We start from the raw sequence: 18,634 nt of genomic DNA on the forward strand, positions 1-18,634 counted from the left end.
CTATCTATCTATCTATCTATCTATCTATCTATCTATCTATCTATCTACCTATCTACACACACACACACACACACACAAGCAGCTTTTTGTGTGTCATTTGTTGACTGCATCAGAATTACGGGATTGAGCGCACAAGGCTGATACGTTAGTAATGTCTCCATCATCAGCCCCATCTGACGCACTCAGTCTTTTCACCCCCCAGGTCTTACTCACCCCACCTTTACAAACACACTCCAACTGTGTGACCCCTCCCTGCTGTGCTGTGGCTGAATCATATAAATCCTTCTGTTGCGAGTTTGAACCAAAGACCAGCAGAGGAAAACCAGACTCACAAGGAGATCAAACTCCTAACTCCTTAGTGGTGCAAACAAGAACCTCTGTTTCTCCAAGGGACCACCTGGAACACAGACCATCACCTAGAACCCAGACCACCTCCTGGATCTTCTTAATCTTCTTAAAGTAAGTGACACATTCTCAGGACTTTCCATCAATCATGAACAGAGCAATTTGCTAGGTTTTTGTATTGTTGAACCCAGTGAATAAATAAAGTAAAACAAGAAAAGTAATGAAAATTCAAAGATGAACTTGGAATTTTCCATGAAGTCTTGTGTAAAATACATCCTGACATATTTTATTTGGCCGTAATTTTCACTGGAACTACAGAAAGCAGACAAACATCCTGCAGTAAGATCAGGACGCACAGCCTGGAAAACAAAGTTAATGAAAGAGGGTAGATCATGTTCAGATAAAACATTTATTGCCACAACTATACCAAAACAATCATATTTAAAAATATAATTTTAAATATGATTATAGTGTTGCTTGTGTACTACACTACAATTAAGCAATAATATTCTTTAGTAGCTTATATTTGTCCTATATGGAGCATTTTGTCTCAGCTCTGCTGAGACATTCATTCATTCTTTCATTCATTCACTCATGATGATGTGAAGCTGACTGACTGCACAGGAAATCTAGTAGGCTTTTAAAAATAAGAATTTGACACAAAGGTTTATTTTATTTTATTATCATGTCATCTGTACAAGTTTCTTTATTATTATTTTTATTTTTTTATGATGTACTCATTAAGTTTTATTCAAACCAACAAATTGTATTAAAATTTGAAATGGATTTATTACAGGAAAAAAAAACAATTATGAGCAGACATGTTTTCATTATTCATGTTAAATTATTTTGTGTATCAAGAAAGCACATAAACCTTCACACACACACAAACACCTATGTTTTCATCTGCAGACATGGCCCTAACCAATTAGGTGCCTCAGTCAAGAAATTAGGTGGTGCCCCCACTTTCCATCCATCCATCCATCCATCATCTTTATCCGCTACTTCCTTTTTGGGTCGCGGGGGTCACAGGTGCCCATATCAAGCGGTCACTGTGCGAGAGGTGGGGGACACTCTGGACAGGTCTCCAGTCCATCACAGGGACATAAAGACAAACGAGAAACAACCATTCAATCTCCCTCTCTCACCTAGGGACAATTTAGAGTTACTAATCAGCCTAACATGCATGTTTTTGGTCTGTGGGAGGAAACCCACACATGCACAGAGAGAACATGAAAGCTCCACCCAGAAGGGCCCCGGGCCGGGATTTGAACCGGCGACCTTCTTGCTAAGAGGTGGCAGTTTTACCAACTGTGCCACCATGCCGCCCCCACTCTCACTGCAGTAAATTCCTCTGCCAGTTTACATACACCTTCATAAGAAACTGATTTTAAGAAAACAAGTTTTGCGATGAAAACAGTTAACAAGGTGTGAACAAGGTGTACAGTAAATGCATAAATACTTGAACGACACCTTCAAATGTCCTTTTGTTTAGAGAACATGAAGCGGTTCTCATTTAGAAAAAAGATCTCTGTGGACCAACTTTCTTCATACCTTCATAGTTAGATTATACTACAGTATATACTATAAACACTTCAGACAATATGAACCGTAACACAACAACTATGATCAATAAGGTGATGGAAAAGGATTATTACAACCAGAACAATTGTTAAGCAGATGTCAGTAAAAATGTAAACACATGTATAACACCTGCAAAATAAATCTAATTTTACAAATTTCCCTAAGAAATATAAGGTAAAAATACTAACCCACATTACAGCATCAGTTCAGTTCAGTTCAGTTTATTTATATAGTTCCAAGTGATCACATCTTCGCTCCTCCATCATGCTGCAGTAACGTTATCTGAAGTTTAGTGAGTTAGGATCAAGGCTACTGCTGTATACTATGTTCTGAGGAGGACACCCTGCCACCCTAACAGAACACCCCGCTGTGTGGAAAAAAATATTTGTTTTCTGCTTTAATCCTTGTGTTTAATGTTTATTGTCTTTCTTAGGTCAGGTCAGAAAACTCGGGAAGAGCCTAACAAGCTGGTAGGGAGTGGTGATTTAAGCAATCTAGCTGAATCTTAGTGTAATCTAGCTGTTTTTTCATTACTTTTCCTTTTAATTGTCATTTTATTTTCATTTGTAAAAAAAGAAGAAGAAAAAACGTAAATTTGTACACATCATTTGTGATTGTCTATTGTCGTCGTTGTCCATTGTTGTCATCATCGTTTGTTGAAATCAGGTCTCCCTTGTAAATGAGTCCTCGTGGCTCATTGGGACTAACCTGTTTAAATAAAGGTTGAATGAATGTAGATATTTTTAACAGGCTCTATGTGCTTTAATTAATGCCTTTTGTTTTATGTTGGGTTTTTCTTTTTTTTTTTTTTCATACTAAGAAATAATACAACTCTTTTGGAATAGGAATTGTGAAAGTGACACTTTTTTGTGATGCAGTGACTTTGTTGTGGGCGGCACGGTGGCGCAGTTGGTAGAGCTGCTGCCTCTCAGCGAGAAGGTTTGCAGGCTCAAATCCTGGCCGGGGGCCGTTCTGGGTGGAGTTTGCATGTTCTCTCCGTGCTGCGTGGGTTTTCTCCAGGCACTCCGGTTTCCTCCCACAGACCAAAAACATGCATGTTAGACTGATTGGTAACTCCAAAAAGGAAGAAGGGGGTAAAGATAATGAATGGGTGGATGGATGGATGGGTGGATGGATGGATGGATGGATGTCTCTGTTGCCCCCTGGAGGAACTGCACATGCATTTGTCCTATCTGCTCATACCACTGGCTGGCTCTGCCCATCAGCCAGCAGCACAGAAGACATTTCCTCAGAATTTTTTTAAAAAATATTTTAAAAATATGCCGTTCTGCCAGCCTCAAATATTTAGTTGTCCAGACTGAAGAAGAGTCAAACCCCAGAATATTCCAAGTCTGTGTTTCAAGTTATTGAAGAAAACAAACACATTCTGTGAAAAAAGAACAAAAATAACATTGAAATGTTTTTAAAGGAACATCCCTGATTACTGAATCAAACTCACAAGTTGCTGCTGTGACGCAGATGGTCGTGATGCTGAAGCCATGGACGATGCTGGCGGCCACAGTGGTGTGTGTGCTGGTATGTCTGGGAGCACTGGCGGATGCCTACCCCCCAAAACCAGAAAACCCTGGTGAGGACGCACCACCTGAAGAGCTGGCAAAGTACTACACCGCCCTGAGACACTACATCAACCTGATCACCAGACAGAGGTATTCAATGCCCCCCCCCCACCCCCCACACACACACACACCATCTGTTACTATAAAATCAAGCTGCTAAAATTACTTATTAAAACTAGTGCAAAAATGTGTAGTTATTTTATTTGGTTAGATTATTATGGAGGGTACATTTATTTCTTTCATGATGTATTTATTGATTTAATTCAGTCACATTCCACCCTCCGTGGTTTATAACCAATAGTTTTGAGACAACATTAACTGACTATATATGAGGATCCACGTGCAGGAGTTAAATAAAAAATAATTTATTGAACAAGAAAACTGGCGTGGCTGCAAAACTTACACAGATCATGAGGCGAACAGGAGCACGGCAGACTGAGGAGGAGCGGGTCCGTAGCTGAACAGAACCACGAGCAGACGTTTGAGAAGTGAACAGGAGAGGTTCAAATGCACCTGGTGCTGATTACAACTGGTGTGAGTGAAGAGTGACTGGGACCAGTCAAACACCAGGACCAGAAAGGGAACTAAAGACCAAAGAAACCAAGAAAACAGACAAAGGGACAGATGATGTCACTATGACAGATAAGAAACAATTACATTTTAACTGCTAACTTATATCAGGTAAAACTTTACAAATTATTTAAACTTTTAATTTCTGAAACTTTTTGTCAAGTTTGGCCCATTTTTGCATCACTTTAGGTAAATAAATAAGTTGAATTTAATCTTTATACGTAGCTATGTCAGTTAAATTCAAACCAACATACAAAATGGTGATTAGTCAGTTTAGTCAAATTTTAACTGGTTTTCCAAAATATTTATTAAACTTAAACAAGACAATGTTTGAGCTAGCTAATATTTAGCTATTATAAAAAAAGGCTACAAAACAAATTACATATAGCATTCACACATTTAACAGCTCATTAATGTTTTTTCCTTCTAGAAATGTTTTTATATTTTTGCTAAATTATTCCCACAAAACAAACAATGGTGTAAAAATGTATACAAGTAGCTGATCACCGTCAAAGCTGTGGATCTGGTTTGTGATCAGTATATACTCAGCTAAGGTTAAATCAAAAATGTTACTGAAAATAAATTGTTAATATAGTTTAAATTTGCCCATTTTTCTAAATTTAATTTACTGAATAAAACAAGTAAATTGCATTTACACTTTATATGCAGCATCTTCACATTCTCACTCATACACTTCAAATCCAACATCCAACATTTTTGCATATTACATATCCAGCTAAATATGATAGACATAAATAAATGCCTACGTTTTGTTGTAAATGTTGAAGAGTAATGAAAATGTTTTTAAACAGTTTTTGTGAGACTTCAAGCTGGTCTCTAGGAAACAGCCCTTTAGTTCCATACATGGGGTCTGACGTCATGTTTCTATCGACTTTCTATTTTCTAGATATACTAGATTTCTATTGAACAATGTCACAGTCTATTGTTTCGTTCTAATTTCTGGCAAAAATATTTGTGGCAGGAACAACAAATCGAATCAGTGTGTTTCACAGGAGGGAGTTAGCATAAATACTTTCCCCAAAAATCATGGAAATTAGTGAGAAGTGGGTGAAGTTTGTCAACGTCTACATGCAGATTTTGTAGAAGTGTGCCCAAACTTTAATCTGAGGATATTTGGATACAAAGGAAAGTTTAACACCAGACTAAGGAAAGATGCTGTGCCATGTATTCAGTCAGCTCCACCATGCGCAGGAACTGGAAACTTAACGGATCAGACATGGATAGAGGCAAAGCTACAGTTCTAATGAAACAGGAAGTAAGACACTTGGTAATTATGATTTGTGGCAGAAGAACTTTAAATGATAAAGGTCTTTTTAAACGATGTTGATAGGCCAAATAAAACCAGAGTTATGGTAAATAATTCATGCCACATCTGTTTCTGAAAATGATTGTCATATTGGAAGCCGCTGTTACTTTTATTGACGGTTCGAATTACCACAGTGACATAATTTGCAAACAAAACACCATTTTCTCATTAATAAGGCGTTCAGATCAAATTGTGAGGAGTGTTTTTAACTTGTCGTATCTCTGACATATAGTAAAAAAAATCCTAACAAATACTAAAGATTTAAAAACAAAGACTTATCACTATTTAAATCCTTCTCTTGGGGATGTTAATGTTCATGTTAATCTTGAATTTGAGCCTATTTCCTGCCTGGGTCCAGATTTAAATGTTCTTGAATTCAGTCCCAGTGAAGCCGCTGTCAGTTTACGATCCTTCCTGTGGCTGCCCACAGATGACATCATGATTCATTCTGTGACCCCTCCAGGCCTCCACATCAGCAAGTGGAGTAATAAAAGTGGTGCAGAAAGGCCCACCATAAAAAACACCCAATTTAATTAGGGGCAGGGCTGAGCAGCTCCCAGCTCTGTGGCGACTCCAAATGCTTTTTTAAAGCGTTTTCTGTTTTTATTCATGAAAGTCAAATTGCACATTGTTATTTGAAGGCTGACTCAAATCAGTGTGGAACTCACTTACTTCTGCCCGGGGTTTGACTGGGGACGAGCTGGCTGTCAGGTTTAGGCTCTTCAGATACCGCTCATGGATCTGAGCAGCAAGATCAGGTGTGTATTTTATTTAGTGAACGCTTGAATTATTTATTTACATAAAATGTATTCGATCATATTTATTCAAATCATGTTGAGTTTATTTCTCTCGGCAGCACCTCAGAATGTGCTGTGATGAAGGCAGGATAGTACATCTCCTTCTGTTGGCTGCCACCTGCTATAAAGAGAAAAACAAACATAAAAAGAAAAAATCCATTACAGAAAGTTGACAATTATTTTATATAATGTTAACTACTGTTGTTATTTTAGAATGTTGCTTTTGCTACAGAGCAAGGAGACTTTTTATTGCTAACGCTGAGATCCAGGTTCAGTATAAGAGGGCGGTATATTTAAATCTTCGTTCTTCTTCTTTCGGCTGCTCCCTTCTTCAAGGGTCATCACAGCGAATTTAGTCGCACAAAGACTTGGCAGTTGTTTTTACGCTGTATGTCCTTCCTGACACAACCACAGACCACTGAGCTACCACAGCCCTCTGTGTGGAGCACAGAGCTGCCATTTAGGGCGCCCGGAGGAGCAGCTGGTGGGGGTTCAGGGCCTTGCTCAAGGGCCCTGAGTGGGGCAAACAAGGGTGGAGACAGGTGTGAGTGTTTCACCTTTCCCACCCACATTTTGATGTTGTCAGTCTGTGGAGTTGAACCAATGACCTTCCGATCACATTCCCACCTTGTCTAACCTCTGCGCCACCACTCTCCCACATATAGCGTCAACATATGTCAACAAATGGAAAAAAAAAGACAATGATGACGTAAGTCCTACCAGTTAGGTGCAAGTTTTGAATAAGTTACCAGCACGCTGATAAACGAGGACATAACTTTGTTGTATGGTGATGTCTGCCAAAGGTTTTGCACATTCACTAAATTTTCAACGAATGTGAACGTGTTGCTGAAAAGATGTAAGTTATAGATATGTTAGAAGTAAGTTGCTTAAAAGCTCGCTACTGGTTTCCCACTTATGCAAACTTATGAGTAACTTACATGTAATGTGTGTGAACTTGTGCATAGCGTACCTGTAACTTAAACCTAAAAACTTAATCTCATCAGCAACATGTGCACATAAGCTGAAAATTTTGCTAACAAAATGAATGGGTGTTCATTGAATATCAGCATGCTGATAACTTGTTCAAAACCTACACCTAACTTGTAGGACTTACATCCAACGTGTTTGTCCGTTTTTGGTCACAGTTTGACAGAGTATTTAGCTATAAAGAAAGATGGAGAGAAACAAGATAAGAGCCAAATCAATTCAATTCAATTCAGTTTATTTATAAAGAACCAAGTCACAACAGAAGTTGTCTTAGGGCACTAAACAGAAATATAAAAAGTAAGTTAACAACATTATTTATCTGAGGAGCAGACTGCTTTCAGTTTAACTCCATCGCAGACTCTCATCTTGAGCAAGAATGAAGGCAACAGTGGAAAGGAAAAACTCCCTCATGAGGAAGAAACCTTTATCAGAACCAGGCTCAGGACGAGCGTCCATCTGCTTTGACTGGCTGGGTTTGGTAGGAACAGATACACAATGGCAGGTCAAGAATCACATGTTGAGATAGAAATAGTATCAAATGAAAACTATTCAATTTTAACAATTTATTTTAGGAAGTGAGGTCAGTTTGTTCTCTAGTAGTTTAAGCCTATAGCAGCATAACAAGCCAACACTAACTGTAGGATTTAGCTAAAAGTAAAGTCTTAAGCCCAGTTTTAAAACTGGACAATGTGTCAGCCGCATGGACAGAAACTGGAAGTTGGTTCCACAAGAGAGGAGCCTGAGAACTGAAAGATCTTCCTCACATTCTGCTTTTGGAAACTCTAGGAACCATGAGTAAGCCTGCAGTCTGAGAGTGGAGTGCTCTGTTAGTAAAATATGGAACAATAAGATCTGTAATATAAGATGGAGCCAGGTTTTGAGAACTTTGTAGGTTAGAAGTAAGATTTTGAATTCTATTCAGGATTTGACAGGGAGCCAATGGAGAGAAACTAAAACTGGAGAAATATGATCTCTCCCACTAACTCCAGTTAAGACTCTGGCAGCAGCATTTTGGATCAACTGAAGACGTTTTAAAGACGTATTTGGACATCCAGATAATAAACCATTGCAATAGTCCAGTCTAGACGTGACAAATGCATGGACCAGTTTTTCTGCATCATTTTTAGATGTTTATAATTTTAGTGATATTACGCAGGTGGAAGAAGGCAGTTCTAGTAACATTTTTAATGTGGGGGATAAAACACATGTCCTGATCAAAAATAACACCAAGATTTTTAACATTAGCGCTGGAGGACAGATTAATGCCATCTAAGGAGGGAGAAAGACTGAAAAACTAATTCAGGTCCAAAAACCAAAACCTCAGTCTTGTCTGTGTTCAAAAGGAGAAAATTAAGGGTCATCCAGGTTTTTATTTCTTTAAGACATGCTTGTAGTCTAAGTAGCTGATTGGATTTATTGGGTTTAATGGACAAATATAATTGTTTGTCATCAGCATAACAATGAAAATTTATCCCATGCTGTTTAATAACATTACCTAATGGAAGCATATATAAAGTAAAGAGTATTGGCCCAAGCACTGAGCCCTGAAGAACACCATGACTAACTTGGGTCTATGAAGATCATGAAAACAATGGAGATTTATGGGTGATAATAGATTGTTATTAGGGATGGAGGTTGTTTTAAAGATGTTATTAGTAACAGCTGAGACACCACAAGTTTGCTACATGTTAGTAGACAAATACATCGGTGCATGACGGATGCTGTGGTTATATGGTGAAGTAGAACAGATTGCTAATGGGAAAACAGAGAAACTGCAAGTCATCTGCTTTGGTTGCTTTGATCATTTAACATTTACTTTATCACAAAGCTTTTCTAGACATTTTCTGGTGAACGGCACAGTGAATTTACCTTTGCAGGCTCCTCTGGAACCCTGATTTCTTCAGCAGGACACTTAAATGTTATTTCGTCATTCTTACACATGCTTTAGTCTGAATGTGACTGTAGAAATGAAAGCATGAGTCTGTGAACAGCTAACTGTGAAACACTGGAAAACTTAGGTAAGCTGAGGAGAAAATGAGCAGACAGATCCCATTTTCTTTGAATTTAAATAAACAATGGAAATTGTGGCAATAACTCTAGTGAAGTATAAAGTGGGAAAACTGAAGCCTGACTCAAATTCTAAACCTGGATTGTTCTCTCATGAATATGAATTTGACCTGAGGTCATGACAGTAAGCACCAAAAGTAATAATAAATTGTGTTAATTACAAACTGTGTACCCGTCACCATTCATTTAATTGTTTGGAGTGTGCCCTGTAGATGCATCCTTCAGTAAGTGCGAGAGGAAGATGTTTGCTTATGGCTCTCTTCTTGCCAGGAGACTTATTTTATGCAGATGGAAGGATCCATATCCCTCGGCATATGAACACTGGATAAGAGAAGTCATATGTCATGTTCATCTGGAAAAGATTAGATACACAGTACTCTGAAAGGTTCTGTTGAGATATTTTGGGACATAAATGGCTGTCCAGACACTTGGACAGCCATTTATGTTTTATGTTGAGAATATGTCAATGCCTGTCTGATGTGTTCATGTCTATGTGGCTGATCAGGTGTGGAAGGCGTGTGGAGTGGGAGGGGACATTATTGTATTTGTGTGTGTGTTTGTGTAGGTGTCTTCTGAAAAATTCAATAAAAAGACTTTGATTAGATTGTGTTAAATGGAATCCTATCCATCCGTCCATTATCTTTTACCCACTTCTTCCCTTTTGGGTCACGGGGGTCGCCGGTGCCCATGTCCAGCGATCACTATGTGAAGGGCGGGGTACACCCTGGACAGGTCTCCAGTTATCACATGGACACATAGAGACAAACGAGACAACCAACCATTCACTCTCTCACTCACACATAGAGACAATTTAGAGTTACCAATCACACTAACATGCATGTTTTTGGTCTGTGAGAAAAAACCAGAGTACTCGGAGAAAACCCACGCATGCACGGAGAGAACATGCAAACTCCACCCAGAAAGGCCCCCGGACCAGGATTTGAACCGAAGACCTGTTTGCTGAGAGGCAGCAGCTCTACCAGTTGCACCACCGTGCTGCCCATAGTTACTTGAATTCATCCATCCATCCATCCATCCATTTTCTTTACCCGCTTATTCTATTTTGGGTCATGGGGGTCGCTGGTGCCCATGTCCAGCAATCACTGTGCGAGGGGCGGGGTACACCCTGGACGGGTCGCAAGTCCATCACAGGGACACATAGAGACAAACGAGACAAACAACCATTCACTCTCTCACTCACACCTAGGGACAATTTAGAGTTACCAATCAGCCTAAAATGCATGTTTTTGGACGGTGCGAGGAAACCGGAGTACCCGGAGAAAACCCACGCATGCACGGAGAGAACATGCAAACTCCACCCAGAAAGGCCCCTGGACCGGGGTTTGAACCAGGGACCTGCTTGCTGAGAGGCAGCAGCTCTACCAGTTGCGCCACCGTGCTGCCCATAGTTACTTGAATTGTACAATCAAAACTCCAGTAAATTTTGTCTTAATTAATGACAGATTTTGGTTTTGGCAGGTATGGAAAGCGCTCTGCTCAGGAGGATGTGGTTTCAGAGCTGCTGTTTGGTGGTGACAGCAACAGAGATCACAGATCAAGGTAAAGACACTACAAAGACCACGTGATAAGGGATTCATGTATACATCTTACATTAAATTTACAAAGGGTCTACACAGTTGGTTTAACTCACTCTAAATGCTTATTAGACAAACCATATAACTGTATGAGATGTCTTTTTGACTGTAAAGTTTTCTCCACTCTGTTATCCACAGCCTGTCACTAATGTTGTTTCAGGGACATTTTGTTTGTTTGTTTCTTCCATTGAATACCTTTTGGCCAGTCCAATATACTTTTTAGACTTTTTTAATCTAGTGCTGTTGTTAGCTGTAACATAGCAGTGCTCACTGTCATCACTTTCATTGGTGGTAGGTCACAACTCGTGACTAAAGACCAATGAGCAGGATTAATGTATAACGTAACACTTAGCTTCAGGAAGAGTTAGCATCCTGAGCATGAGTCTTCTTCCATTCATGTGTTAAAAGTCCCTATTTTTTTTTATTTTTTTTACTATAAATACATTGAATCTTGAAATGCAGGCTTTTTTTTTTTTTTACATTTTATACACAAAATCATTTAGTATTTCAAGAAATGGTTGACAACCCAAATTGAGCATCATTTGCTTTCACTTCTGCATTTAATACTACCAGTTACATTTCAGTTACACAAACTATGGAATAAACTACTTAGCATATAGAGCTTACCTTTTGACATAATCCCCAGCAATGCTTCCCAATGTCTGAAATAAATAATTATAAATTGTACTGCAAAATAAAATAAACAAGAACGTTAGCACACACAAAAAAAAAATGGTTACACAAAATGTTTGCAGCTATCTCTTTGTCTCTTCTCTCTTTATTTTGGGGAATTATTTAAAATAATTCTCTAAATCCTTCAAAAAATAAATTAGTTCAGTCAATGACACAACAAAATTTCTCATTTTTTTCTCTGTCTTGTTGCTTTAGTGCAGGTATAACAGTTCATCTGTGTATATAAACTGGGTTTGGAGGAACAGTATTTCTGCTTCTTTTTAACAGATATGACGACTCCACTGTCTGGTGACTCCTCCCCCCTTCTACCTCCTAATTAGGCATTCCTTCTCGGTGATTCACAGAATGCACCGGGGCAACAGGTGCCTTTCACCCCTGATTGTCCTTGTCTGGAGCCAACAAAATGACCATCACTGACTGGAGCACTAGCACCTCCTCTTGCACTGTCCTGTCTAATATCTGTGCCATTACAACAAGCTGTATACAATCTGTTGGTATAAAATCAAAGCATTGAGTCAAAATCTGTGAAAATTTGTCTTTGTGTCGTTGAGCTTTAACATCCTTCTATATATAATGCATAACTGATTATTACTTTAAAATATAAAATCAGACTCTGTGAATAAACAATTTTCTGTGACATTAGCAAAAGCTTATGGCTCCTTTATTTTTGCAGGTGGGGTTGTGTACAACATGTTTGTGCCTTTAATAGATTTGGAAAACAGAGGTATTTCGGGGAATGGGTCACAAAATATTGCACCTTTCTGTGCTCACTATTTTAGAGGCTAAACGGAGACTGAACATCTAATTCACAAGGAATGATATGTTCCCTAAAGTTAAATTCTAAGGCATGCATTTAAACAAACGCTGAAATTTAAACAAGCTATACTAATTTAAAGAGATCAGTGCAGTTCATAATACAAATGGTAAACGGTAACTGGACTGCATTTATACAGTGCTTTTCTATCATATCAAGATACTCAAAGCACTTTACAACACAATCTGTGCCCTCATTTACCTATTCATACAGCACTCTACTATAGCTATACAAACAATAATCTGTGCTTGATCACATTCATACACCAATGGGACATACATCCAAGGCAATGAGGGGGTCAGTGTCTTGCCCAGGGACACTTCGGCTTGTGACTGCTGGTGGAATCGAACCTCCAACTCTTGCATTGGAGGACGACTGCTCTAACCACTCAGCCAAAGCCGCCCTGCCTAGGGAGAACAAGCCAGTGTATCTCTTGTGCCGGTCCCAAGCTCGGATAAATGGTGAGGGTTGTGTAGGAAAGGGCATCTGACGCAAAACACTTTTGCCAAAACTAACATGCAAGTCCATCTAAGCAACACCATACCGGATCGGTCGAGGCCCGGGTTAACAACGACCACCACTGTTGTTAACAAACAGGGTGCCAGCAGAAATTGTGCAACTGTTAGTGGAAAACCACGAGGATGGAAACGTGTTAGGAGATAGAGGGAGAAGAGGAAAGTCAAGAATGTAGGACTGAGGGTGGTAACTATAAATGTGGGGATAATGACAGGCAAAGGTAGAGAGCTGGCTGACATGATGCAGAGAAGGAAGGTAGATGTTTTATGTGTCCAAGAGACCAAGTGGAAGGGCAGCAAGGCTTGCAGCATTGGAGCAGGGTTCAAACTCTTTTACCATGGAGTGGATTTCAATTCAATTCAATTCAATTCAAAAATACTTTATTAATCCCAAAGGGAAATTATTTGTTGTAGTAACTCGTTATCCTCATTTCATTAAGATATGTTATAGATGCTGTTGCTGTAGGCAGGAAGGATCTCTTATAAAGGTTCATTCCACAGTGGATCCTAAGAAACTGGCTGCAGATGCTGTCTGATTCGTCCACCCACTCTGCTGGCCTCTCGGTTCCCCCGGACTGTAGGACCGCCCGAATGCTGGGCAGAACTCCTCCCAGAGCGATGGCCACTCCTCCCAGCAGTCTGCCGAGCTCCTCGTCACTGCGGACAGCCAACTGTAGGTGCCAAGGGACGATCCTGTCCTTCCACTGTCACAAGCCGGGTTTCCTGTTAGTTCCAGGATCTCAGTGGTCAGGTACTCAAGCACAGCTGGCAGGTAGATGAGAATGCGTCCACAGAACATCCTTTTCAACTCACTTGAGATTTGGGGCTGTAGTTGAGATATTATTTGAGCTTTTGAGTTGTTAATCAGCTGCTGTTGGTTGTAGAAAACAGCCTTGTTGCCATGGTTACGCATCATAACAAATGTCCAAAACTAAAAAAGTTTCAGTAAAAATCCTTCCAGCTGCACAGCATCTGATACCAGAGGAAACAATCATCCAAAAAATGTGATTTACATCCAGAAAAATAGGAATTAAAGTTTCCAAAAGAAAAATCTCAAAATGAAAGTAACAGAGCTGCTCCAACATGCAGCCACCTTGAGCGGCGCAATTCTAGAACAGTGGTGGTGGCGCAGATGTTAGAGAACGTGGGCCCGTGATCGGAAGATTGCCAGTTCAAGCCCCGGTATCGACAACATCAAAGAATGTGGTTGGGGTAGGTGAAACACCCACACCTGCCCCCACCCTCATTCGCCCCACTCTGGGCCCTTGAGCAAGGCCCTTAACCCCCACCATCTGCTCCTCTGGGTGTCCTAGATAGCAGCTCTCTGCTCCACACAGAGGGCTGTGGTAGCCTGGTGATCTGTGGTTGTGTCAGGAAGGGCATCCGGCGTAAAAAAAAAAAACCAAACTGCCACGTCTTCGTGCGACTTAGTTCGCTGTGGCGACCCCTTAAGAAGGGAGCTTCCGAAAGGAAAAAATTCAGAGAGGAGGTGTTAAAGGTTCTGGGTGGTAAGAAATAACTTCAAAATGACTGGACTACTACATTAACAGTAATTAGTGATGACTGAAGAGATGTTTCATATGTCTACTGACTGTGAAACTAATTGCCCCTCGGGCATAATAAAGATACTTGAACTTGAACTAATTAGAGAGACAGGTAGGAAGGTACTTGGTGTGTCATCTGGACAGAGAATGGATGATAAGGAAACCTGGTGGTGGAGTAGTGAAGTGCAGGATGCCGTTCAAAGAAAGATGTTAGCCAAGAAGAAATGTGACAGTGAGAGGATTGAAGAGAGGAGACAGGAATATAAGCAGATGTAATTTAGAGAAAAGAGGGAGGTAGCTAAGGCAAAGCAGAAGGAGTATGATGAGTTGTATGGGAGGCTGGACACTAAAAAGGGTGAGAAGGACTTGTATTGATTGGTGAGACATAAGGATCAGGCTGGAAAGGATGTGCAACAGGTTAGGCTTGTTAAAGATCGGAATGGCAATGTTCTAACAAGTGAGGAGAGTGTGATGGGAAGATGGAAGGAGTACTTTGAGGAGTTAATAAATGAAAATAATGAAAGAGAATGAAGAGTAGAGGTCATAGAAACTGTGGACCAGGAAGTGGGATAGAAAGGTGAAGTCCAGAACGCTCTGAAAAGAATGAAGAAGCAGAAGGCAGTAGGACCTTATGACATACCATTGGAGGTTTGGAAATGTATTGGAGAGACGGCAGTGAGGTATGAGGGTGAGAAAATGCCTGAGGAATGGAGAAGAAGTGTGCTGGTGCCCATTTTTGAGAACAAGGATGATGTACAGAGTTGTAGCAACTACAGGGGAATTAAGTTGATGAGTCACACGATGAAGATCTGGGAGAGATGTGAAGCATTGCATGTCTGAGAAAAGCAAAGACTAATTATACCGTATATAGTACTATGGGGTGGCGCAGTGGGTAGAGAAGGTGGGCCTGTGATCGGAAGATCGCCGGTTCAAGCCCCGGTACCAACAACATCAAAAATGTGGGTGGGGTAGGTGAAGCACCCATATCTGCCCCCACCCTCATTCGCCCCACACTGGGCCCTTGTGCAAGGCCCTTAACCCCCAACATCTGCTCCTCCGGGTGTCCTAGATAGCAGCTCTCTGCTCCACACAGAGGGCTGTGGTAGCTCGGTGGTCTGTGGTTGCGTCAGGAAGGACATCTGGAGTAAAAATAACTGCCAGGTCTTCGTGCGTCTTAGTTTGCTGTGGCGACCCCTGAAGAAGGGAGCAGCCGAAAGAAGAAGAAGAAGGGAAAAAAGTACTATATATAAACAAATAAACAGGAATGCAAATGGTATCTCATTGTCTATTATTTTTATTGAATTCTTTAAATTTCAGTCCATTTGCTATTAAGCTTCGGGAATTCCACTGTAAAATGATCATATTCCCCCCTCCCCTGATGAACCAGGTTGCCCATCTCCCCCAAGTGTCTTGAACACCCATGTTAACCCATGTTAGTCCAACCCATGTTACATCCTTTATTCCAAAAAAACCTTCTCTACTCCTTTCACAATACAGTAATCTTGTTTTATTTCTGTTTTGTTTTACTTGGCCTTTGTAGTTGAACACAATGAGCTATTACCTTTTCTTTTTTTCATTCAACCTTTATTTTTACAGGTTAGTCCCATTGAGCCTCGAGGACTCATTTACAAGAGAGACCTGTTTTTAACAGAGTGATGACAACAGCAGACAACAATGACAACAGTAGACAATCATAAAAGAAAGCATGTAGATTGTGAAATAAATCTAAGAAAAATTAAACAAAAACAGCTACATTGTCATTCTGCTGTGACTTCTGTATTTGTTTCTTTCATCTGTCTGTGGTTTGGTGTTAATGCTTGTTGAACTCTTCTTTCTGTCTTTACACTTTATGTTTTACAGCTTCTGCGTAACTGATTTTGTTGATTCATCATCATTTTTAACAAAGCTGACGAAGCCTCTTGGATGAGGGGCGAAACGTTTCTTTTTAACAAATCTGACGAAGCCTCTTGGATGAGGGGCGAAACGTTTCTTTTTAACAAAAAAACGAAGTCCAGATGACATGATTCAACCTTTTTTGTTGTTATATACCTGAATGACTGAGAAAACAAACTTTGTGTTTTTGAAACCATTAGTGAAAAGGCCAGACTTCAGGGGTATCTGAGGCAGGCTTGAAACACAAGAGTCAGGGTGGCTTCTGGGTAATACCAGATGGCTAGGCCTCAGACCGACGAAGCCTCTTGGATGAGGGGCGAAACGTTTCTTTTGAACAAAAAAACGAAGTCCAGATGACATGATTCAACTTCTTTGTTGATTTTGTTGATTGCTTTCATTTGGATTTCTGCTGCCTTCTTTCACCCCCCCCCCCCCCCCCCCCCCTCCCTCCTTACTCCTTCACAATTACTGCATTTAGGGCTGTGTGCTTTCCCCCCTGCTTTTCTCCCTGTACACCAACTGCTGCACCTCCAGCCATGACTCTGTGAAACTTATTAAGTTTGCAGATGACACCACCCTCATCGGGCTCATCTCGGACGGTGATGAGTCTGCATACAGGAGGGAGGTGGACCGGCTGGTGACCTGGTGCAGCAGCAACAACCTGGAACTCAATGCCCAGAAGACAGTGGAGATGATTGTGGATTTCAGGAAAGCCACAGCCCCTCTGCCCCCCCTCACCTGTAATGATACCCCCATCACCACTGCAAACTCTTATCGGTTCCTCGGTATCACCATCACCCAGGACCTCAAGTGGGAGCCGACCATCAGCTCCCTCATCAAGAAGGCCCAGCAGAGACTGTACTTCCTGCGACAGCTGAAGAAGGCCAAGCTGATGGTGCAGTTCTACACGGCCATCATCGAGTCCATCCTCAGCTCCTCCATCACGGTGTGGTACGCCGGGGCCACTGCCAGGGACAGACTCAGACTGCAGCGCGTTCTGCGCTCAGCTGAGAAGGTGATCGGCTGCAGCCTTCCATCCCTCCACGACCTGTACGTCTCCAGGACTGTGAGGCGAGCAGGTCGGATCACAGCTGACCCTGCTCACCCTACACACGGACTGTTCGAACCACTTCCCTCAGGCAGGAGGCTTCGGTCCATTCGGACCAGAACCTCCCGCCATAAGAACAGTTTCTTCCCCTCTGCTGTTGGACTCCCGAACACTCATAATGCTACCTCATAATTTCTGCTTTGGTCACATTACATCTGTATTATAACTGAATACTCCATCTGTACTGTTCTCTAAGCTTTTTTATTGTTTTCTATTGTATGGGTGTACATATGGTTATGTTATGTTTTTAATTTTACTTTATTTGTGGGTGTACAGAGGTCTTATGTCTTATGTAATGTTCTCATTTTTACTTAATTTTTACTTAATTTTGACTTTATTTTACTTTATTACTATTCGCACCTTATGTCAAAGCAAATTCCTAGTTTGTGAACCTCGTTCATTGACATGGCGATAATAAACTGATTCTGATTCTTTATCTTGTATATTTTCTACAAATTCTTCATATTTGTGCTTTTCCCCACACCTAAGGCACCTTTGCTGTCCTCTGCAGCTATGTGACCAACCATATCAATGACATGTGAAACATTGAAGTGGAAGAGGAATGTAGGGACAGGAAAACTCAAAAGTCCTATTTTTATTCTTTCTGGGAATTTAGCTCCTTTGAATTCCAAAATTATTGGCATAATTCAGACTCTTTCAACAATTCTTAACAATCATATAACTCTACTAACTTCCATGTCACCACTAGTCTGTTTGGTTCTTCCTCATCCACTGGGATCCCTTGTCACTCTATTTTCACCATTAATTTATCTTTGTCACATTCTTTTTTCAGATGTTTTCAATGTGAAGTTCTTTGTTTTCTGGTCTTCAGTTTTCACAGTAATTAAATTTCCTTATCTTAAGTATTTTTGCAAAATGTAGGCCATCTTCTCTTACCTTCATGTTTAGTTTCATTGACACTGCTACAGGTTTAACTGTATATCTTCCTCATCCCTGAAATGTAGAATTATTTTACACCCTTCTCTCACTTTTCATATATTTATTTAATTTACAAACTATTCTGCTTAAGCTAATTTCCTCTAAACTTCTTTTGGAATGTCCAGCCAAACTTTTCTCACTTATTCCCTTTCCTCTTTTTTTGTACATTCATCGGAGACATGAGACATCCATGTCATCGTCATCTACCTGAGATGTTGCAGTTCAAGCCAAGTTTCCTTTTGAAGCCAATACGTTCTATTCTATGTTACTCTGCAGAAA

General features: G+C 40.5%; 1 protein-coding gene across 1 annotated transcript; it reads left to right on the forward strand.

Moving 5' to 3' along the window:
- Positions 1–311: 311 nt before the first annotated feature.
- On the forward strand, positions 312–10,818 carry pyya (peptide YYa). The gene is made up of 3 exons (XM_037689322.1): positions 312–459; positions 3,409–3,596; positions 10,734–10,818. The coding sequence occupies exons 2-3, from the start codon at positions 3,409–3,411 to the stop codon at positions 10,816–10,818; spliced, it is 273 nt and encodes a 90-aa protein (XP_037545250.1). The 5' UTR covers positions 312–459.
- The last annotated feature ends 7,816 nt before the right edge of the window (positions 10,819–18,634 follow it).

The sequence above is a fragment of the Nematolebias whitei genome, chromosome 15, assembly GCF_014905685.2.
Source record: "Nematolebias whitei isolate Nwh7 chromosome 15, NemWhi1, whole genome shotgun sequence".
NCBI classification, from domain to species: domain Eukaryota; kingdom Metazoa; phylum Chordata; class Actinopteri; order Cyprinodontiformes; family Rivulidae; genus Nematolebias; species Nematolebias whitei.

What these genes read in the sequence shown, in the direction of transcription:
- pyya (XM_037689322.1), top strand. Translation starts at nt 3,409, where the DNA reads ATGGTCGTGATGCTGAAGCCATGGACGATGCTGGCGGCCACAGTGGTG. An exon ending in AACCTGATCACCAGACAGAG is followed by an intron (nt 3,597 to 10,733) that starts GTATTCAATGCC and finishes TGGTTTTGGCAG; the next exon opens with GTATGGAAAGCGCTCTGCTC.